The sequence below is a fragment of the Dryas octopetala genome, chromosome 4, assembly GCF_963921425.1.
Source record: "Dryas octopetala chromosome 4, drDryOcto1.1, whole genome shotgun sequence".
Lineage (NCBI taxonomy): Eukaryota > Viridiplantae > Streptophyta > Magnoliopsida > Rosales > Rosaceae > Dryas > Dryas octopetala.
Genome location: NC_141369.1, coordinates 20040666 through 20061298, shown reverse-complemented (window position 1 = coordinate 20061298; position 20633 = coordinate 20040666). Strand labels below are relative to the sequence as shown.

Below are 20633 nucleotides of genomic sequence, written 5' to 3'. Positions count from 1 at the left end.
GCAATACTGAAGGCAAGATTAAAATTTAGTGTTGATATTGGTACTTCCCTCTAGTCCATGCAATAAGTATGAAATTTACTTGACTTCAATTATTTGGGCAGAAAATACTTGGAAGTGAAGATGCAACTTGACCCTGGCTTACAGCCTTAGCTTCGACTTCATTTATCTCCGGATCTGACAGCGATACATATATATGCGTGTAGCACCTCACATGGTCCTTATATACACGCACCTCACATGGTCCTTATATATATATAAATATTTTAAAATTAACTGATTAATAAATTAATACAAAACTAATTATCCTATTGGGTTCATTGTACAATTATATATATGTTTATTTGTTAAGTTATTTATTTATAAAGATTAAATTGTCAACAAAATAAATATTTAAATTATTGACTATTTAATATGAGTCTATTAATTATTAGGTACTGATACATTTTTTTATTACTCAAAACACACCAAAAGCCTTATAATTTCTTTGCGGGCCATCTTCTACAAATCTGGGCGTTCATGGTCTCCGTTTGTATCAGAGCCTTTCTCTTTCCCCCTCTCTTCTTCCTCTTTTCTTCTTCCCTCCCTCTCCCTTTATCTCTCTTCTCTACATAATTGGATTTAGCGTTTCAGAAAATACTCATATCAAGTATTCTACACTACTGAAACTGCAGTTTTAAAAACTGTATAGTTGCAGTTTCAGAAACTGAGCTAAAGAAACAAAAATCAAGAATCCATATCAAGTGTTCTACACCACTGAAACTGCAGTTTTAGAAACTGCAAGTTGCAGTTTCAGAAACTGCAGGTGAAACTGCAAGTTGCAGTTTCAGAAACTGAGTTAAACAAAAAAAATCAAAAACCTGCTACTGATAAGGAAGGCATGGGGGTGAAGTTGGCTTCCCTGATAACTCTCTGGGCATTGTTATAGTGAGGAACTTGGCATGTTCTTTGGCTTTGGAGGGTGGGAGAGAGTGGAGTGAAGCCAACTAACCTAGATATTACAATAAAGTGACCTAATTGTTAAATATTATAAATAGGTGTATTACATGTTACAAATAATAGGTAAAGTGTAGCCCAAATTAATTAATTCATTTAATATTTGTGGGTAAATAATTTACGATTTACTTAATTTTTTTTAAAGATGATCATATAATAGAGACCTAAAAAATAAACATTCGAATCATTAAAATCCTATATAAAATGGGCTCATTAAAAACTTGTATAAAAAATATGATATTATGGATCATTTTCCATATATATATATATCTGCAGAGTACTTGCACATGAGTATGAATATATACATATATTTGTTTTTGGAATTGGAAAAAAAGGGAATCAAATTTTGGTGAAATGTAGGTAAATCTAGAGCCTTTCCATCCAGCTAACTCAACAATTGAATATATATATATATATATACAATAATACTCTAAAATTAATTGGTTAGTAAGTTAATATAAAGTTAACCATCATGTTGGGCCCACTACACAACGTAATCTCAAAATTCGAACCGTTCATTTTTTAGGCCATACTTCAAAGATCATCTCTGTAAAAAATCTACAAAATAGGAAGTTATTTAGCCATTTAATTATAATAACAACTATTTATATATTTTTATCGAAAATACTAATCGTCTATTTATTTGATCTCAATTAGATGAGTATATGATTTTCGATTTAGTTGATTTTTTGTAATAATGATCTTTGAAGTAGAGCCTAAATAATTGATGGTTCGGACTATAACATTAGTTATGTAGTTGACTCAAAAATATAATTAATTTTGTATTAATTTACAAACTGTTTAATTTTAAAGTATTCCTATATACAGACTCCTTCTGTTGAGGTATACCTCAACTTATTTATGTTGAGGTATACCCTGTTGGGGCCCACACGAGTCGTTTTGTGTCGATCCGAACCGTTCAATTTTTACATCTCCGTAGATAGATCATCCTTGCAAAAAATTAGCCAAATCGGAAATCATTTGCCTATCTAACTTTGATCAAATAAATGGACGAACCAAATATTTTCGATGAAACCGTCCATTTGTTTTATCAAAGTTAGATAGGCAAATGATATCCGATTTGGCTAATTTTTTGCAAGGATGATCTATCAATGAAGATGATCCTTGCGAACGGTTCGGATCGACACAAAACGACTCGTGTGGGCCCCAACAAGGTCATACCTCAACATAAATAAGTTGAGGTATACCTCAACAGAAGGAACCTGTTCCTATATATATATATATATATATATATATATGAGAAAAGGTTGGTGAGTATAGTGGCATAAATTGTAGCAAGTCAACCAACAAAGAAGAACGTTCCTACATATAATCAAAAAGAAAGAAATTAATTGAGGAGTACTTACTAGTTACTTCGTGGAAAGGAGAATAAATCGTACTCCACAGTCCACTCCACTCCACCCAACCAATCTATATATATGATTTGATGTGTCATCACCTCGATCACCTCTCTGAATTCAGCCCTGTCATGCTAACTCTTTAGTTTATGAATAAAACTTGCCTGCACCCCCTATTTCAACTTGTGGCATCCCTCTCTCTCTATCTCTCTCCTCTCTCTCTCTCTTTCTCTCTCTCTCTCTCTCTCTCTGTTTTTTTTCTCTCTTGTGACACCACCTGTCCCCCTAACACGGGGGCAGGCAAGTTCTTCTCTTAGTTTATATATCACATGTATATTGTAATCATCACGATTCATCTCTTTCTCTCAGTGGCCGATCATATATATATATTCTTCTCAAATAATTAATTAATCCCATTTTAATTGATCTAGTTAGATCCTAAAATCCCATGTTAATTAACAAGTATCAAACCTCCAGTTTTTTCTAATCCAAAGAGGCCTTCATTATATATATGCTTAAGTTGTAGGCGATCAATCAAGCGGTTGATTAATTTGCAGAGGAAATACTTGAAGTGTCTTCAATCTACAATAATGCTAAACATAGTTGTCTAATATATATATATATAGAAGCTTCTTTCATTGAAGTATATCTTATTTTAAACAAGATGAGATATGATTAGGGTCTCACTCTCTATTGTAATTTTGATGATTGAAGTCTTTTATTTTCTAATTTTTTATACAAGCATAATTCTTATAAAAAATTAAATAAATCGAAAACTATTAAGACATTTAATTGTGATAGAATAAATAGACAAATATATAAATTCTATTAACACTTGCAATAATGACTCTTTAATCAATAATCAAGTGCGAACGCGTCACCGAGCGTTTGGTAGTATTGTTGTCTGTTTTTTAGGGTATACCTCGATGAGATCACCCCATCTCCTCCTAAGGTATAGAATGACCTTAGTGGATGCCTTATGTTAAGACTTAGTTTTGAAATTTTGAACAGAACCACAACATAAATGTCATCAAACTAACACTGAGTGCTCAAAATTGCAAAAATGTTACACTACCGAGCAATTGCATTGGGTGCGGACATTTGCACCTAAATGGGTCTCTATATATATACATGCACCGAATATTCGATGTGTGAGACATTTACATGGTGTAAAGATCCACACCTGATCGAGCTTGATATAACATTAAGTCTTGGTTCGCTGCTAATAAAAGTAAAAAAAAAAAAAAATATATATATATATATATAGCATTATGGGAAGAGAGTGCATTGATCACTTTATCAGCAGCAAACCAGGACTTAGAAGCGCACTAGCTAGGGTTGACTGACTGCAGGACTTTTCAATCTTAATAGATTAATCGTGCTTATCATATAATTTAGCATGTTCCATCCAATTATGTATGTTAATGATTAATATAGAGCTACAAGCCTACAAGTAAAGAGTTATTAATAAAAGGAACTCAAAGTTATTGGTAAGTCCTTTTCTACTAGTCTACAGTATTATTGGAAAGCTAGTATGTCAAACTTGTTTTGTGTCACTCATAGTTTCTTAGGACATTGAAGACTAGTGCCTCTGCCGACGGATCTGACACTTAATTGATAGAGCATCGATTGAGGGATGAGATGGATTTTGTTGAAAAACTGTTGTTTTTATTTAGAATAATACTGCTTTTATCTCATCATTTTTTACCTAAAATATAAGAATAATAATTTTGTATAAATATTAATTTTATATTATTTTAGAATAAAAAATGTATAACAATTTCATTAAAAGGTAAACTGTTTTATATTACACATTTCTGTCCAAGTGTTTGTCAAAATGCCTCAAATTATTTGGTGTACATATTTGATACACTGTCATATAATGTAACTAATTTAACGTGTAAGAATATTATTGAATAATATATTTATATTAATAGGGTATAATATTAAAAACATATATTCATATTATGAAACGTTTAATTGGTTACACTATGTGACGATGTATCAAATACACAAAATCATTTCTCATTCATTGACCTTTGAAAAACCCTTTTAAGTTTATAATATATTTTGCTTGTTCATTAATAATTAAATTAGTTGTCGTATGACTTTTTTTTATATTTTAAATAAGAATTGTTGCCTGAGTCATGACTTTGAGATTCAATTCGATTATATTGGATAAGTCATTGAGAATTTGGCCTTTCTATATCAAATATATTTTTTCAAAATATAAGACATTTGATAAACAAAAGCTTCGTATTTCTCCTATTTGACAAGTATGTTTTGCTTGGAATTGTGCCCTGCAATCTATTTGACTATTGCTCTTTTGCTTTGCACAATTTTAAGTATTTATAAGGGTATTGAGTTTCTTTGCATATAATAGATTTATTTTGGTGTTGATTATGATATAAAATCAATCTATACTCCAATCCACTCCTCCAATTGACCACGGCTATGTATTTGACTATTTTTCTTTTACTTTGTACAATTTCATATCCAACTAATTATTGGTCTAATAGTTTTTTTCTTTTCGATATTAGAAGAGAATCAATAAAAGATTTTTCTAATTAATTAATGCTATGCCCCAAAGAAAAAGATCAAGAAGGAAAAAACAGAGGTTGTGAAGGTCTCAACTTCACCGGTTTGAAAGGGATTCAATGAATGAATTGAATTAAATACAAATAACACACAATATCTTCATTTTGGGGTCATTTTTTCTATTTTAAGTGTTGACTCTCATGTGAATGCACTCTCTTCCCTTCTATTTTACTTGTTATGTCGACATTCTTTCAACACTCCGCAATTTATGCTTGGGATTTTCCGATACAACTCAAATCACTACAATTTCTGGTTGTTAACTCAGTCCTAATCCTGCAAATTAACCCCTACTAGTATTCCAAAACGAAGTCCAGCATGATATATGATAATCATGACCTCATTATTTAATTTTTTAGATATGGGATGGAGATGACGCTGGACCAAGCTGCACCAGCTGGGTGATGTTAGTGAGTGGATCATGCAGCTGGGTGATGTTAGTGAGTGGATCATGCAGCTGGGTGATGTGATGTGCACATGTGCAGTAATTGGGAAGGGGCACAATCGGAATTATAACAAAAATAAAAGTCAATAGTAGCTATATATCCATTGACTAGGGGGTTTAGACAAAATTTAAGTAAAATAAGGGGTTATTAATTAACTATAAAAATGATTGGAGGCTATGAATTAACTAAAGTAGAATTAGGTGATTTATAATTATTTACTATTATTTATTCACCATTAACCATATAATTAGTCACTAACACGTATCTGCACTAATACATAACATGTATCCATGATTTTCTGAATCTTTAGATTAAGGATTGATTAAATCCATGACCTCATTGTTTCTTTATTCTCTTAATCCCTTGAAGTCACCGACCCAAATTAACCAATCCCCCATAGTCAATCTCAATCCTATGGGGCCACAACAATGACACAAAAACACTACACCCTCCTACGTAAATGTGACACCATAAGTAGGAGTCGTAGCACCCCAGGCCATTCAAATTCTTTAAATTTCTTTCTCTTCTCCTCTGAGCTCTGATCTTGATCACTCGTTTTTTTTTTGAGTGTGGAGGGAATCAAACTTCGGACCTCTTGGTTTGATTCAATTTTACAATGAAAAAAGTTGGACAACATCATAGTATTAGTACTCTGTTTGCATTCTTTTGCATCCTCCTTATACTCCCCACCTTGGCTTATGGAGAGTGCACATGTGATGAAGGTGAAGATGGAGACCGCAACAAAAGCGAAGCCCTCAAATACAAACTCGGCGCGATTGCTTCCATACTTTTTGCCGGTGCAGTCGGAGTTTTAATCCCAATTCTTGGGAAGACCATTCCGGCTTTACATCCCGACAACAACATCTTCTTCATAATCAAGGCCTTCGCTGCCGGGGTCATATTGGCTACCGGGTTCATCCACGTGCTCCCGGATGCTTTCGACAACTTGACAAATCCATGTCTCAAGGAAAACCCTTGGGGGAAGTTCCCCTTCACTGGGTTTGTGGCCATGGTGGCTGCAATTGGGACTTTGATGGTGGATTCTGCTGCTACTTCTTATTACAGTAGGTCTCACTTCATCAGCAACAAGGCTCTGCCTCAGAATGGAGATGAGGAGAAGGCTGGAGAGCACGAGGGTCACGTGCAAGTTCATACTCATGCAACTCATGGTCATGCTCATGGTGCTGTTGACTCTTCGCCTTCATCGGAACTTCTTAGGCACCGAGTCATCTCACAGGTACGTTTTGGGAGTGCTTTTGTAGGATGTGCTTTTAATCAGTATACTTTTTTTTTAGTGCATTTTGATTGAAAGCATATAAAAAGTTTCATTAAAAACTCGAGTGCTTCTCATATATTTGATTGTGTGGTGATTTTATCTTAAAATTATGAATTTGATTGTGTTGCAGGTTTTGGAGTTGGGGATTGTTGTGCATTCTGTGATTATAGGAATTTCATTGGGTGCTTCTGAAAGTCCTGAAACAATAAAGCCTCTTGTAGCTGCCTTGACCTTCCACCAATTTTTTGAAGGCATGGGACTTGGTGGATGCATAGTACAGGTATTCATATGTCCCCAATTACCTATATATTTAATTAGTACCTTTTCTTTTCTAAATAATCATCTTTGAATCTGATACTATAAGTTAAGTTAAGCTCTGGTCCTCTGGATCATGTTGAAAGGGTCCATTTTTCATTTTCTGGGTTCTTTTCTCTTTTGCAGGCGAAATTCAAGTCTCGAGCAGTTGCAATCATGGCACTGTTCTTCTCTCTTACAACCCCTGTTGGAATTGCAATTGGTATTGGAATATCAAATGTTTATGATGAAAATAGCCCAACTGCTCTCATTGTTGAAGGCGTTTTTAATGCAGCATCAGCCGGTATCTTAATCTACATGTCACTTGTTGATTTGTTAGCAGCTGATTTTATGAACCCAAAGATGCAGAGCAATGGGAGGCTTCAAGTTGGTTCTAACATATCTCTTCTTCTTGGAGCTGGTTGCATGTCCCTTTTGGCCAAATGGGCTTAAACCAGAGATGTTGATTATTTTTGCTTCTTGGGTCATTTACTTTCTTCTTTTCTGAATTTTTGTTTCCCTCCCTCCTTAGTTTGCACCAATTAGTATTTTTGTTTAAATCTCAGAACTTTCTGTAAAGGAAATACAGTCACTTATTTGTGCAGTCGAAAAATTCTGCAACAGTTATTGTCTCAATCACCTGACTAGCTTACTCATCATTTTGCGTTTTATTTCTACTATGTTTTTTTTTCCCTCTGATACTAAAATTGCATTTTAAATTTTATCCCAAGTTGATCCAACCTCAGCCATCTAAGCCTGTCTCCAAGGACTACTGCCATACCATTTCAGTTGTGAGTAACTTGTGGGGATTGCAGTTTCAATGGTAGAACGCTTTTCCCACAATATAAGACATTTGATAAAAAGCTTCGTATTACTCCTATTTGACAAGTATGTTTTGCTTGGAATTGTGCCCTGCAATCTATTTGACTATTTCTCTTTTGCTTTGCACAATTTTAAGTATTTATAAGGGTATTGAGCTTCTTTGCATATTATAGATTTATTTTGGTGTTGATTATGATATAAAATCAATCTATACTCCAATCCACTCCTCCAATTGACCACGGCTATGTATTTGACTATTTTTCTTTTACTTTGTACAATTTCATATCCAACTAATTATTGGTCTAATAGTTTTTTTCTTTTCAATATTAGAAGAGAATCAATAAAAGATTTTTCTAATTAATTAATGCTATGCCCCAAAGAAAAAGATCGAGAAGGAAAAAACACAGATTGTGAAGGTCTCAACTTCACCAGTTTGAAAGGGATTCAATGAATGAATTGAATTAAATACAAATAACACACAATATCGTCATTTTGGGGTCATTTTTTCTGTTTTAAGCGTTGACTCTCATGTGAATGCACTCTCTTCCCTTCTATTCTACTTGTTATGTCGACATTCTTTCAACACTCCGCAATTAATGCTTGGGATTTTCCGATACAACTCAAATCACTACAATTTCTGGTTGTTAACTCAGTCCTAATCCTGCAAATTAACCCCTACTAGTATTCCAAAACGAAGTCCAGCATGATATATGATAATCGTGACCTCATTATTTCTTCACCATTAACCATATAATTAGTCACCAACACGTATCTGCACTAATACATAACATGTATCCATGATTTTCTGAATCTTTAGATTAAGGATTGATTAAATCCATGACCTCATTGATTCTTGTTATAATTATATCAATGCTATAGTTTACATTCCGTAATGTAACAGTTGACATCTTATATAGCAATTAGTACAGCAATCGAATGTCAATTGGAAATCAAATGCCAATTGGAAATCAAACTCTAGTTCAGATTACTTATTGTGCGGAAGTGTCTTGAATTAGTGTAACCACCTCGATGTTACGGCCTCGATGTGCAGTAATCAACCCAACTGCTGTGGAACGCAAACCACAACTTCTGTGCACGTTCTTGTGTCTCCAAGGTAAGGGAATTGCTATGAAAGTCAGATCCCAAGATTTCCACGATCCCAAAGCTCCCAGACTTTTTTGGTGAATTGTCTAAGGTCGAGTTACTGAAGAGTATATGCACAAGTGTTTATATATAAGTCTACCATCAGACTTTCTCTTTTTCTTGTGGTTTCCTAGAGAGAGTTATCAGAAGTGAGGTGAGATTGGGTCTCTGTTTGAATTCAAATTCAAAGACCACAATCCCCATCTGCCATCTTTATCTCTTAACTGAGATATGAGTTTTATCCAATCAGCAGAGATAAGATAGTATCCACCCCAAGTGGGCGGATAATTATTGAAATTACATGAAGTTAATTTCAGATAATTGTAACAATTCTTTATTCTCTTAATCCCTTGAAGTCACCGACCCAAATTAACCAATCCCCCATGGTCATCTCAATCCTATGGGGCCACAACAATGACACAAAAACACTACACCGTCCTATATAAATGTGACACCACAAGTAGGAGTTGTAGCACCCCAGGCCATTCAAATTCTTTAAATTTCTTTCTCTTCTCCTCTGAGCTCTGATCTTGATCACTCGTTTTTTTGTGTGTGAAGGGAATCAAACTTCTGATATCTTGGTTTGATTCACTTTCACAATGAAAAAAGTTGGACAACATCATAGTATTAGTACTCTGTTTGCATTCTTTTGCATCCTCCTTATACTCCCCACCTTGGCTTATGGAGAGTGCACATGTGATGAAGGTGAAGATGGAGACCGCAACAAAAGCGAAGCCCTCAAATACAAACTCGGCGCAATTGCTTCCATACTTTTTGCCGGTGCAGTCGGAGTTTTAATCCCAATTCTTGGGAAGACCATTCCAGCTTTACATCCCGACAAGAACATCTTCTTCATGATCAAGGCCTTCGCAGCCGGGGTCATATTGGCTACCGGTTTCATCCACGTACTCCCGGATGCTTTCGACAACTTGACATCTCCATGTCTCAAGGAGAACCCTTGGGGGAAGTTCCCCTTCACTGGCTTTGTGGCCATGGTGGCTGCAATTGGGACTTTGATGGTGGATTCTGCTGCTACTTCTTATTACACCAGCTCTCACTTCAACAGCAACAAGGCTCTGTCTCAGAATGGAGATGAGGAGAAGGCTGGAGAGCATGAGGGTCACGTGCATGTTCATACTCATGCAACTCATGGTCATGCTCATGGTGCTGTTGACTCTTCGCCTTCATCCGAACTTCTTAGGCACCGAGTCATCTCACAGGTATGTTTTGGGAGTGCTTTTGTAGGAAGCGCTTTTATTTGGTAGTATTTTGATTGAAAGCATATAAAAAGTTTCATTAAAAACTCGAGTGCTTCTAATATATTTGATTGTGTGATGATGTAATCTTAATAATATGGATTTGACTGTGTTGCAGGTTTTGGAGTTGGGGATTGTTGTGCATTCTGTGATTATAGGAATTTCATTGGGTGCTTCTGAAAGTCCTAAAACAATAAAGCCTCTTGTAGCTGCCTTGACCTTCCATCAATTTTTTGAAGGCATGGGACTTGGTGGATGCATAGCTCAGGTATTCATATGTCCCCAATTACCTATATATTCAATTAGTACCTTTTCTTTTCTAAATAATCATCTTTGAATCTGATACTATAAGTTAAGTTAAGCTCTGGTCCTCTGGATCATGTTGAAAGGGTCCCTTTTTCATTTTCTGGGTTCTTTTTCTCTCTTGCAGGCGAAATTCAAGTCTCGAGCAGTTGCAATCATGGCACTGTTCTTCTCTCTTACAACCCCTGTTGGAATTGCGATTGGTATTGGAATATCAAATGTTGATGAAAACAGCCCAACTGCCCTCATTGTTGAAGGCGTTTTTAATGCAGCATCAGCCGGTATCTTAATCTACATGTCACTTGTTGATTTGTTAGCAGCTGATTTTATGAACCCAAAGATGCAGAGCAATGGGAGGCTTCAAGTTGGTGCTAACGTATCTCTTCTTCTTGGTGCTGGTTGCATGTCCCTTTTGGCCAAATGGGCTTAAACCAGAGATGTTGATTATTTTTGTTTCTTGGGTCATTTACTTTCTTCTTTTCTGAATTTTTGTTTCCCTCCCTCCTTAGTTTGCACCAATTAGTATTTTTGTTTAAATCTCAGAACTTTCTGTAAAGAAAATACAGTCACTTATTTGTACAGTAGAAAACTTCTGCAACAGTTATTGTCTCAATCACCTGACTAGCTTACTCATCATTTTGCGTTTTATTTCTACTATGTTTTTTTTCCCTCTGATACTAAAATTGCATTTTAAATTTTATCCCAAGTTGATCCAACCTCAGCCATCTAAGCCTGTATCCAAGGACTATTGCCATAACATTTCAGTTGTGAGTAACTTGTGGGGATTACAGTTTCAATGGTAGAACGCTTTTCCCACACTCAGATCCCCGCTTTCGCCTTCACTCTTCAACGAGTCATAAAAAGTAACGAAGTTTTCAGTAACTTGTTTAAATTTGTACATCAATCTTTCAGTGTCCACAAAATTGAGTAACACCAAATTTACTGATACTTTTTTTTTTTCTGCTATGCACCAGTTAGGAATGCCTTTTTAACTAGATTAGGAAGTCCCTCTCCCATGCATATGCATCTATCTCAAGGTCCACCACAGTTTAATGATTTTTCAATTAGATGTGACTATAGTTAAGGTTTCAGGATTTGGCTCAATTCAACTGATTTATTTATTCTTTAGCAGAGTTTAATTAGCCCCTCCTTTTTTCAAGAGTGAAGGAAAAAGTCAGCAAAAAAAAAATAATGAATTATTGATCCTTTTTCCAAAAGTGAAGGAAAAAGTCAGAAAAAAATAAATAATGAATTATTGATAATTCAAGTACATTGTAGCCAGGGCCGGTCCTGACTTTTGGAAGGCCTAAGGGCAAAAATCTAAATTAGGCCCTTAATTTAGTTGTAGAAAAAAAAATTTATAAAATAATTGACAATTTAGAATCAATGCATTATAATATTTTCATTAGCAAAAGGTCTTATTCTAACATTTCTAGAAACAAAATCATCAATAATAATTTCAAATTAACTATGATAAATTGACAAAAGAAAAATAGCAGCAACATCACTCGACTCTTTCCAATAGCAGCAAATCAACCATTGCTGCTTGTTCATGGAGTTGTGTAAAATACTATACAGTTGCTTTGGATTGTGAAACATGATTCCCTGTGGTTTGCAAAGGGGAACTCAACTAGAAACATGTGTAGTGTAATTTCTATTTTTTGTTCATCTCCAGTTTGGTTAGAATTCCTTCATTACATTAAACGCAGTTACACATGATATAATCACAATGCTGTTTGCCTTTGCATTTCTGCTTGCCATCTTGGCCGACTTGAACTTGTGTTTTTGTTTTTAGCCACTAGGCACTAGCCCATGTAAAGAAGCTTGTAAGTGACAACGCCTTCTTATTGTGCTTTGCGTTCCCCTCCTAGCAACCCAAAGCAAAGATTCATATGATGTCGATCAACCTTTTGATTTGTCTTTCTTTTAGTACAAATGAAAACCTAAATATTTAAGTGCACAGTATTGAACCGTTTTTCTTAACGCTTTATTTCATCTTGATATTTAAGATTGGTTTGAGAAAGTTTGAATAGGCATGATTTCTAAATAGAGTAGAATATGAACTCTATCGTTTCATCCTACGTGAACAATGATCATGTAAGGAGCAACTCTTGTAGTCAATGTGCAAGGAAGCACATCTCATGTTAAAGATTGGAGATTTGGTTTCGAACTGTGATAAATTATGTACCACTTTTTCTGTTCTCATGTGGTATAAAAAATATGGTACGTACATTTGACAGCCTATTTTTTAATGGGAGACCGATTTTGTCTTCTATTTTTATCTTTTCCACATAAGTTCGAGTGGAATTCTCTTGATGTTTTAGAATCTAATATACAAGTCTAAGTTGAATAAGTGTGTTCCTTTTCTCTTTCTTTGGAATTTTTGATTGATACAATTAATTTGGACCCATATATGAAATATCTTGTATATAGATGTAACATTACTGGGAAAATGTTCTGAGAGTATTAGGAAAGCTTTTTATTAGACGAATGGTCAGTTTTGTATTGGTGTTCAATTCTACGATTTCTATCAAATGTAGGACCACCTAGGACTTGGAGTAGATACATGCATGCCAATATTCCAAAATGCAAGTCGAGTGGTCGACGTTGGTCAAACATAATGTGCCTTGAAGCTTTTGTTTCTAGTTTTAGGAGACTAAAAGTCTAAAACCACTTCGAACATAAGCACTCACTCACCACTAGCTAGGGGCGCACATAGATCATGTTCATGTACTTCAAAGTCTTAAAACTTGCTATTTAACTTATGGGGCGTTTGATAATATTTATAGAGAGAAAATACATGGTAAAAAGTGAGAGAAATGAAAGGGAGTAGAGAAAGAATCAAAAGAGAATACATAAAACAAAAATTGATCTCTCAATTTTTCTTCTCTATCTCAAATTAAAAATAAAAATAAAAATCTAGAAACTAATTAAAAAATTTGTACTTTGCCCTTAGCTTCTAGATCAAATTAAGTTTACGTGTGGGGGAAGTTTACAATTCGATCCACTTGCAATACTGAAGGCAAGATTAAAATTAGTGTTGATATTGGTACTTCCCTCTAGGTCTAGTCCATGCAATAAGCTTGACTTCAATTATTTGGGCAGAAAAGTAATTGGAAGTGAAGATGCAACTTGAGCCTGGCCAAGTAAGTTATCCATGTTTATTTGTTTCTCAGGAAAGGCCAAGTAAGTTAATTACTAATTTGCCAAGTGTGGGATTTTCTGCTGTATGGTGAGTTAGTGATCATTTATATATATATAGGTCATTTCCGTTGAAGTATATCTTATCTTAAACATGATGAGATATGTATATATATATATATATATATAGTACTTGTACATAAATACATATATATATTTTTTTGAGTTAAGAAAAAAAGATCGAAATTTGATGTATTATGAGTAAATATACACTCATCTGCATTTTATATATATAAAGATGGTGAATATAGATTAATACAAAGTGGCATAAATTGTAGCCAAGTCGACCCACAAAGAAGAAGGCACCTACATATAATAAAAAAGAAAGAAATTAATTAAGGAGTACTTACTTCGTGGAAAAGGAGAATATATCGTACTCCACTAGTCCACTCCACTCCACTCCACTATATATGATTTGATGTGTCATCACCTAGATCACCTCTCTGTATTCAACCCTGTCATGCTAACTCTTTAGTTTATATATCATATGTATATTGTAATCATCACACTTCATATCTTTCTCTAGTGACCGATCATATATATTTTTTATTTTCTCAAATAATTAATCAATCCCATTTTAATTGATCTAGTTAGATCCTAAAATCCCATTTTAATTAACAAGTATTAAACCTCCAGTTCTTTCTAATCCAAAGAGGCCTTCATTATATATTATGCTTAAGTTGTAGGCGATCGAGCTGTTGATTAATTAATTTGGAGATGAAATACTTGAAGTGTCTGATCAATCTACAATGATGTTCAACATAGTTGCCTAATATATATATATATATATATATATATATATATATATATGCTTAAGTTGTAGGCGATCGAGCTGTTGATTAATTTGGAGATAAAATACTTGAAGTGTCTGATCAATCTACAATGATGCTGAACATAGTTGCCAAATATATATATTTAGTAGCATTAAGTCCTGGTTTGCAGCTGATAAAGTGAAATATATATATAGCATTAAGGGAAGAGAGTGCATTCACTTTATCAATTGAGGGATGGGATGGGTTTTGTTGAAAAACTTGTTTTTATTTAGAATAATAATGCTTTTATCTCATCTTTTTTACCTAAAACTGTATAACAGTTTCATTAAAAAGTGAACTGATTTATATTGCACATTTCCGTCCAAGCCGTTTTGTCTAAATGCCCCTTATACATCGTCCAATAATATCCTTATACGTTAGATTAGTTATATCACGTAGCGGTATATCGGTTATACTCTATAACTTTTCTTTTATTTCACCTTTGAAAAACTCTTTAAGTTTATAATATATTTTGCTTGTTCATTAATTATTTAATTAGTCGTCGTATGACTTTTTTGAATTTTAAATAAGAATTGTTGCATAAGACATGACTTTGAGATTCAATTCGATTATATTGGATAAGTCATTGAGAATTTGGCATTTCTATAACAAATATATTTTTTCAAAATATAAGACATTTGATAAAAAGCTTCGTATTACTCCTATTTGACAAGTATGTTTTGCTTGGAATTGTGCCCTGCAATCTATTTGACTATTTCTCTTTTGCTTTGCACAATTTTAAGTATTTATAAGGGTATTGAGCTTCTTTGCATATTATAGATTTATTTTGGTGTTGATTATGATATAAAATCAATCTATACTCCAATCCACTCCTCCAATTGACCACGGCTATGTATTTGACTATTTTTCTTTTACTTTGTACAATTTCATATCCAACTAATTATTGGTCTAATAGTTTTTTTCTTTTCAATATTAGAAGAGAATCAATAAAAGATTTTTCCAATTAATTAATGCTATGCCCCAAAGAAAAAGATCGAGAAGGAAAAAACAGAGATTGTGAAGGTCTCAACTTCACCGGTTTGAAAGGGATTCAATGAATGAATTGAATTAAATACAAATAACACACAATATCGTCATTTTGGGGTCAATTTTTCTATTTTAAGTGTTGACTCTCATGTGAATGCACTCTCTTCCCTTCTATTCTATTTGTTATGTCGACATTCTTTCAACACTTGGCAATTAATGCTTGGGATTTTCCGATACAACTCAAATCACTACAATTTCTGGTTGTTAACTCAGTCCTAATCATGCAAATTAACCCCTACTAGTATTCCAAAACGAAGTCCAGCATGATATATGATAATCGTGACCTCATTATTTCTTCACCATTAACCATATAATTAGTCACTAACACGTATCTGCACTAATACATAACATGTATCCATGATTTTCTGAATCTTTAGATTAAGGATTGATTAAACCCATGACCTCATTGATTCTTTCTTCTCTTAATCCCTTGAAGTCACCAACCCAAATTAAGCAATCCCCCATAGTCAATCTCAATCCTATGGGGCCACAACAATGACACAAAAACACTACACCGTCCTATATAAATGTGACACCACAAGTAGGAGTTGTAGCACCCCATTCAAATTCTTTAGATCTCTTTCTCTTCTCCTCTGATCTTGATCACTCGCTTTTCTTTTTTTTACATTTGAGGGAATAAAACTTCTGATCTCTGGGTTTGATTCAATTTGACAATGAATAAAGTTGGACAACATCGTATTAGTACTCTGTTTGCATTCTTTTGCATCCTCCTTATACTCCCCACCTTGGCTTATGGAGAGTGCACATGTGATGAAGGTGAAGATGGAGACCGCAACAAAAGCGAAGCCCTCAAATACAAACTCGGCGCAATTGCTTCCATACTTTTTGCCGGTGCAGTCGGAGTTTTAATCCCAATTCTTGGGAAGACCATTCCGGCTTTACATCCCGACAAGAACATCTTCTTCATGATCAAGGCCTTCGCTGCCGGGGTCATATTGGCTACTGGGTTCATCCACGTGCTCCCGGATGCTTTCGACAACTTGACAAATCCATGTCTCAAGGAAAACCCTTGGGGGAAGTTCCCCTTCACTGGGTTTGTGGCCATGGTGGCTGCAATTGGGACTTTGATGGTGGATTCTGCTGCTACTTCTTATTACACCAGGTCTCACTTCAACAGCAACAAGGCTCTGTCTCAGAATGGAGATGAGGAGAAGGCTGGAGAGCATGAGGGTCACGTGCATGTTCATACTCATGCAACTCATGGTCATGCTCATGGTGCTGTTGACTCTTCGCCTTCATCCGAACTTCTTAGGCACCGAGTCATCTCACAGGTATGTTTTGGGAGTGCTTTTGTAGGAAGCGCTTTTATTTGGTAGTATTTTGATTGAAAGCATATAAAAAGTTTCATTAAAAACTCGAGTGCTTCTAATATATTTGATTGTGTGATGATTTAATCTTAATAATATGGATTTGACTGTGTTGCAGGTTTTGGAGTTGGGGATTGTTGTGCATTCTGTGATTATAGGAATTTCATTGGGTGCTTCTGAAAGTCCTAAAACAATAAAGCCTCTTGTAGCTGCCTTGACCTTCCATCAATTTTTTGAAGGCATGGGACTTGGTGGATGCATAGCTCAGGTATTCATATGTCCCCAATTACCTATATATTCAATTAGTACCTTTTCTTTTCTAAATAATCATCTTTGAATCTGATACTATAAGTTAAGTTAAGCTCTGGTCCTCTGGATCATGTTGAAAGGGTCCCTTTTTCATTTTCTGGGTTCTTTTTCTCTCTTGCAGGCGAAATTCAAGTCTCGAGCAGTTGCAATCATGGCACTGTTCTTCTCTCTTACAACCCCTGTTGGAATTGCGATTGGTATTGGAATATCAAATGTTTATGATGAAAACAGCCCACCTGCCCTCATTGTTGAAGGCGTTTTTAATGCAGCATCAGCCGGTATCTTAATCTACATGTCACTTGTTGATCTGCTAGCAGCTGATTTTATGAACCCAAAGATGCAGAGCAATGGGAAGCTTCAAGTTGGTGCTAACATATCTCTTCTTCTTGGAGCTGGTTGCATGTCCCTGATGGCCAAATGGGCTTAAACCAGAGATGTTGATCATTTTTGTTTCTTGGGCCATTTACTTTCTTCTTTTCTGAATTTTTGTTTCCCTCCCTCCTTAGTTTGCACCAATTAGTATTTTTGTTTAAATCTCAGAACTTTCTGTAAAGGAAATACAGTCACTTATTTGTGAAGTCGAAAAATTCTGCAACAGTTATTGTCTCAATCACCTGACTAGCTTACTCATCATTTTGCCTTTTATTTCTAAAATGTTTTTTTCCCTCTGATACTAAAATTGCATTTTAAATTTTATCCCAAGTTGATCCAACCTCAGCCATCTAAGCCTGTATCCAAGGACTATTGCCATAACATTTCAGTTGTGAGTAACTTGTGGGGATTACAGTTTCAATGGTAGAACGCTTTTCCCACACTCAGATCCCCGCTTTCGCCTTCACTCTTCAACGAGTCATAAAAAGTAACGAAGTTTTCAGTAACTTGTTTAAATTTGTACATCAATCTTTCAGTGTCCACAAAATTGAGTAACACCAAATTTACTGGTACTTTTTCTTTTCTGCTATGCACCAGTTAGGAATGCCTTTTTAACTAGATTAGGAAGTTCCTCTCCCATGCATATGCATCTATCTCAAGGTCCACCACAGTTTAATGATTTTTCAATTAGATGTGACTATAGTTAAGGTTTCAGGATTTGGCTCAATTCAACTGATTTATTTATTATTTAGCAGAGTTTAGCCCCTCCTTTTTTCAAGAGTGAAGGAAAAAGTCAGCAAAAAAGAAATAATGAATTATTGATCCTTTTTTCAAAAGTGAAGGAAAAAGTCAGCAAAAAAGAAATAATGAATTATTGATAATTCAAGTACATTGTAGCTAGGGCCGGTCCTGACTTTTGGAAGGCCTAAGGGCAAAAATCTAAATTAGGCCCTTAATTTTACTTGTAGAAAAAAAAAACTTTTAGAAAACAATTGACAATTGACAATTTAGAATCAATGCATTATAATACTTTCATTAACAAAAGGTCTTCTTCTAACATTTCTAGAAACAAAATCATCAATAATAATTTCAAATTAGCTATGATAAATTGACAAAAGAAAAATAGCAGCAACATCACACTCTTTCCATTAGCTGTAATAAAATCCAACCATCCAATTTAGTTAACACAAAATTTTTTTAATTCATTGTCATCTAATTCAGTTAACCTATTTAAATTAAACAATAACCCAAAAATACTTTCATAGATTTTTAACTGTTCAAATCTATTATTTAATGAAGCAAGAGCATTATCGCTAAGGTGGAAGGCATAAAGACTGTATCGCTGTAAAACTTTTTCTTTCTTTGAGAAAAAAGAAGGATGAAGGGCCAGACGTAAGTTTAAAGTTTCTAGACTTTTGTTTTTTAAAATCTGAATCACATTAATTGAATTAATTGATCATTAACATTAGGCCTCCGTATAGTTCTTTCTACTAACATTGGATTTGGCCATTTGGGCCTCTGTAGGCAAGTAGGCTTATAGCTTTGGTTTTTTTTTTTTTTTTACAGTAGAAATTTGTTTTTAAATATATATATATAATATAAAAAAATTGTGGGCCCTAGGCGGTCGCACTCAGTGCCCCCCTTAAGGACCGGCACTGATTGTAGCAAAGTCTATAGGGAATTGATATTTAGGAATTAGGTGGCCTTTGGCCAAATCAATATTTCCAGTTACAAAACTCCAAGATTATTATAGATCATTATCAGTGCTGACTCTTAAACACCTTGCTTTTGATGGTTATATTTATCTCTTCTGTTTTGGGATCTATTTTTGCAAGATTTAAAGCCTTCATCTTTCCAAACTATATAATTCTCTTTCCAAACTAATCAATGATGTATAAACAGTTATTCTATAACTTGTTCTTCATGTTTGATGTTGAGCATATGTTTGTTTTGTTAAAGGTGTCTGCAACAGTTTTTGGATTGTAAGTTCTTTGCCCTGCAATCCTGCATTATGCTTCTTTGTTGTTGTAGTTGATTTGAATCAGCTATGCACTTTGTTTCTTTTGGGATGAATATCTAATTTCATTCATGTAAACCACACGTTCCAGTTAAGAGTTAAACTAATCAATGATATGGATTGACAGTCTAATAACATAATATTGTTGTGTTTTTAGATTATTTTGATAAGAGAATATTTACGTGTATATATGTAGATAATACATACTTTGTTTATATTGGAGTGGACCATATACAAAGGCAAGCAATGAACTGGAAAAAGAAGATAAGTCACACATAGGTACACCTGGTTGGTAGTGGTTTCCCTTTCAGTTAAGGCATGGGGATGGTTGGCATCAAAGTCAAGCAGCATAACAGAGGACCAAAAGCAGGGGACTAAAATTTACGATTTTTTAAAAATCAGCAAGAAAATTTCCATATCCATTGAGCACCATCAATAAGAAGAATAACATCCAAGAAATTAAAGAAAACAACAATTGGTAAAGCAAAAAAAAGATATTTTATAGAGATAGAATCTTATCCTTGGGCTATGTATATACAATCTATTGGTGTTAAAGAGCTGCAAGAAATTCAAATGGTGATCTTGGTACTAGGCAATAACTCAAAACCAAATAAATTAAAATGAAGTCATTGAATTTGACTACAATAGCTTTGTGGACACAGACAGATATGATGCTAACATTACCTTAATAAATAAAATAGTTTCTTGTATTCTTCCCTGTGGCAAGAAATAAGAATCACAATGCAATGGTGAATGATATCATCATCAAAGCTGCAAAAAAGTGAATTTTGCAAGAAAGAATTGTTCTTTTCTTGAGTGAATAAGATAACCAATAGGTCATTGGTGACCTTTCAAATGAGTTTAGCAGTTAGCACACTGTTTGCATGATATTGCTTGCTTACAAATTTACAATCTGCGAATTGTGACATCTTTATATTTAAATTAGTGGTTGCATGAATTGTCAGCAAAAACGAAACCAAACAGAAACTCCACCTTTTGGTAAACTCAAACCCCAACAAAGGATTCACCTCAGCATGGTTGATGTCTGAATCAGGATGATT

General features: G+C 34.4%; 3 protein-coding genes across 3 annotated transcripts; all 3 read left to right on the top strand.

The window, feature by feature from the left end:
- Positions 1 to 5919: 5919 nt before the first annotated feature.
- Positions 5920 to 7618, top strand: LOC147287867 (zinc transporter 8-like). Its single transcript, XM_086239131.1, has 3 exons — positions 5920 to 6629; positions 6799 to 6948; positions 7110 to 7618. The coding sequence occupies exons 1-3, from the start codon at positions 6009 to 6011 to the stop codon at positions 7413 to 7415; spliced, it is 1077 nt and encodes a 358-aa protein (XP_086095257.1). The 5' UTR covers positions 5920 to 6008; the 3' UTR covers positions 7416 to 7618.
- A 1802-nt stretch (positions 7619 to 9420) lies between these two features.
- LOC147287866 (zinc transporter 1-like) lies at positions 9421 to 11099 on the top strand. The gene is made up of 3 exons (XM_086239155.1): positions 9421 to 10147; positions 10302 to 10451; positions 10614 to 11099. Exons 1-3 carry the CDS (start codon positions 9527 to 9529, stop codon positions 10914 to 10916), a joined length of 1074 nt encoding a protein of 357 aa, XP_086095281.1. The 5' UTR covers positions 9421 to 9526; the 3' UTR covers positions 10917 to 11099.
- Positions 11100 to 16028: 4929 nt separating this feature from the next.
- Positions 16029 to 17793, top strand: LOC147287865 (zinc transporter 1-like). Its single transcript, XM_086240029.1, has 3 exons — positions 16029 to 16838; positions 16993 to 17142; positions 17305 to 17793. Exons 1-3 carry the CDS (start codon positions 16221 to 16223, stop codon positions 17608 to 17610), a joined length of 1074 nt encoding a protein of 357 aa, XP_086096155.1. The 5' UTR covers positions 16029 to 16220; the 3' UTR covers positions 17611 to 17793.
- The last annotated feature ends 2840 nt before the right edge of the window (positions 17794 to 20633 follow it).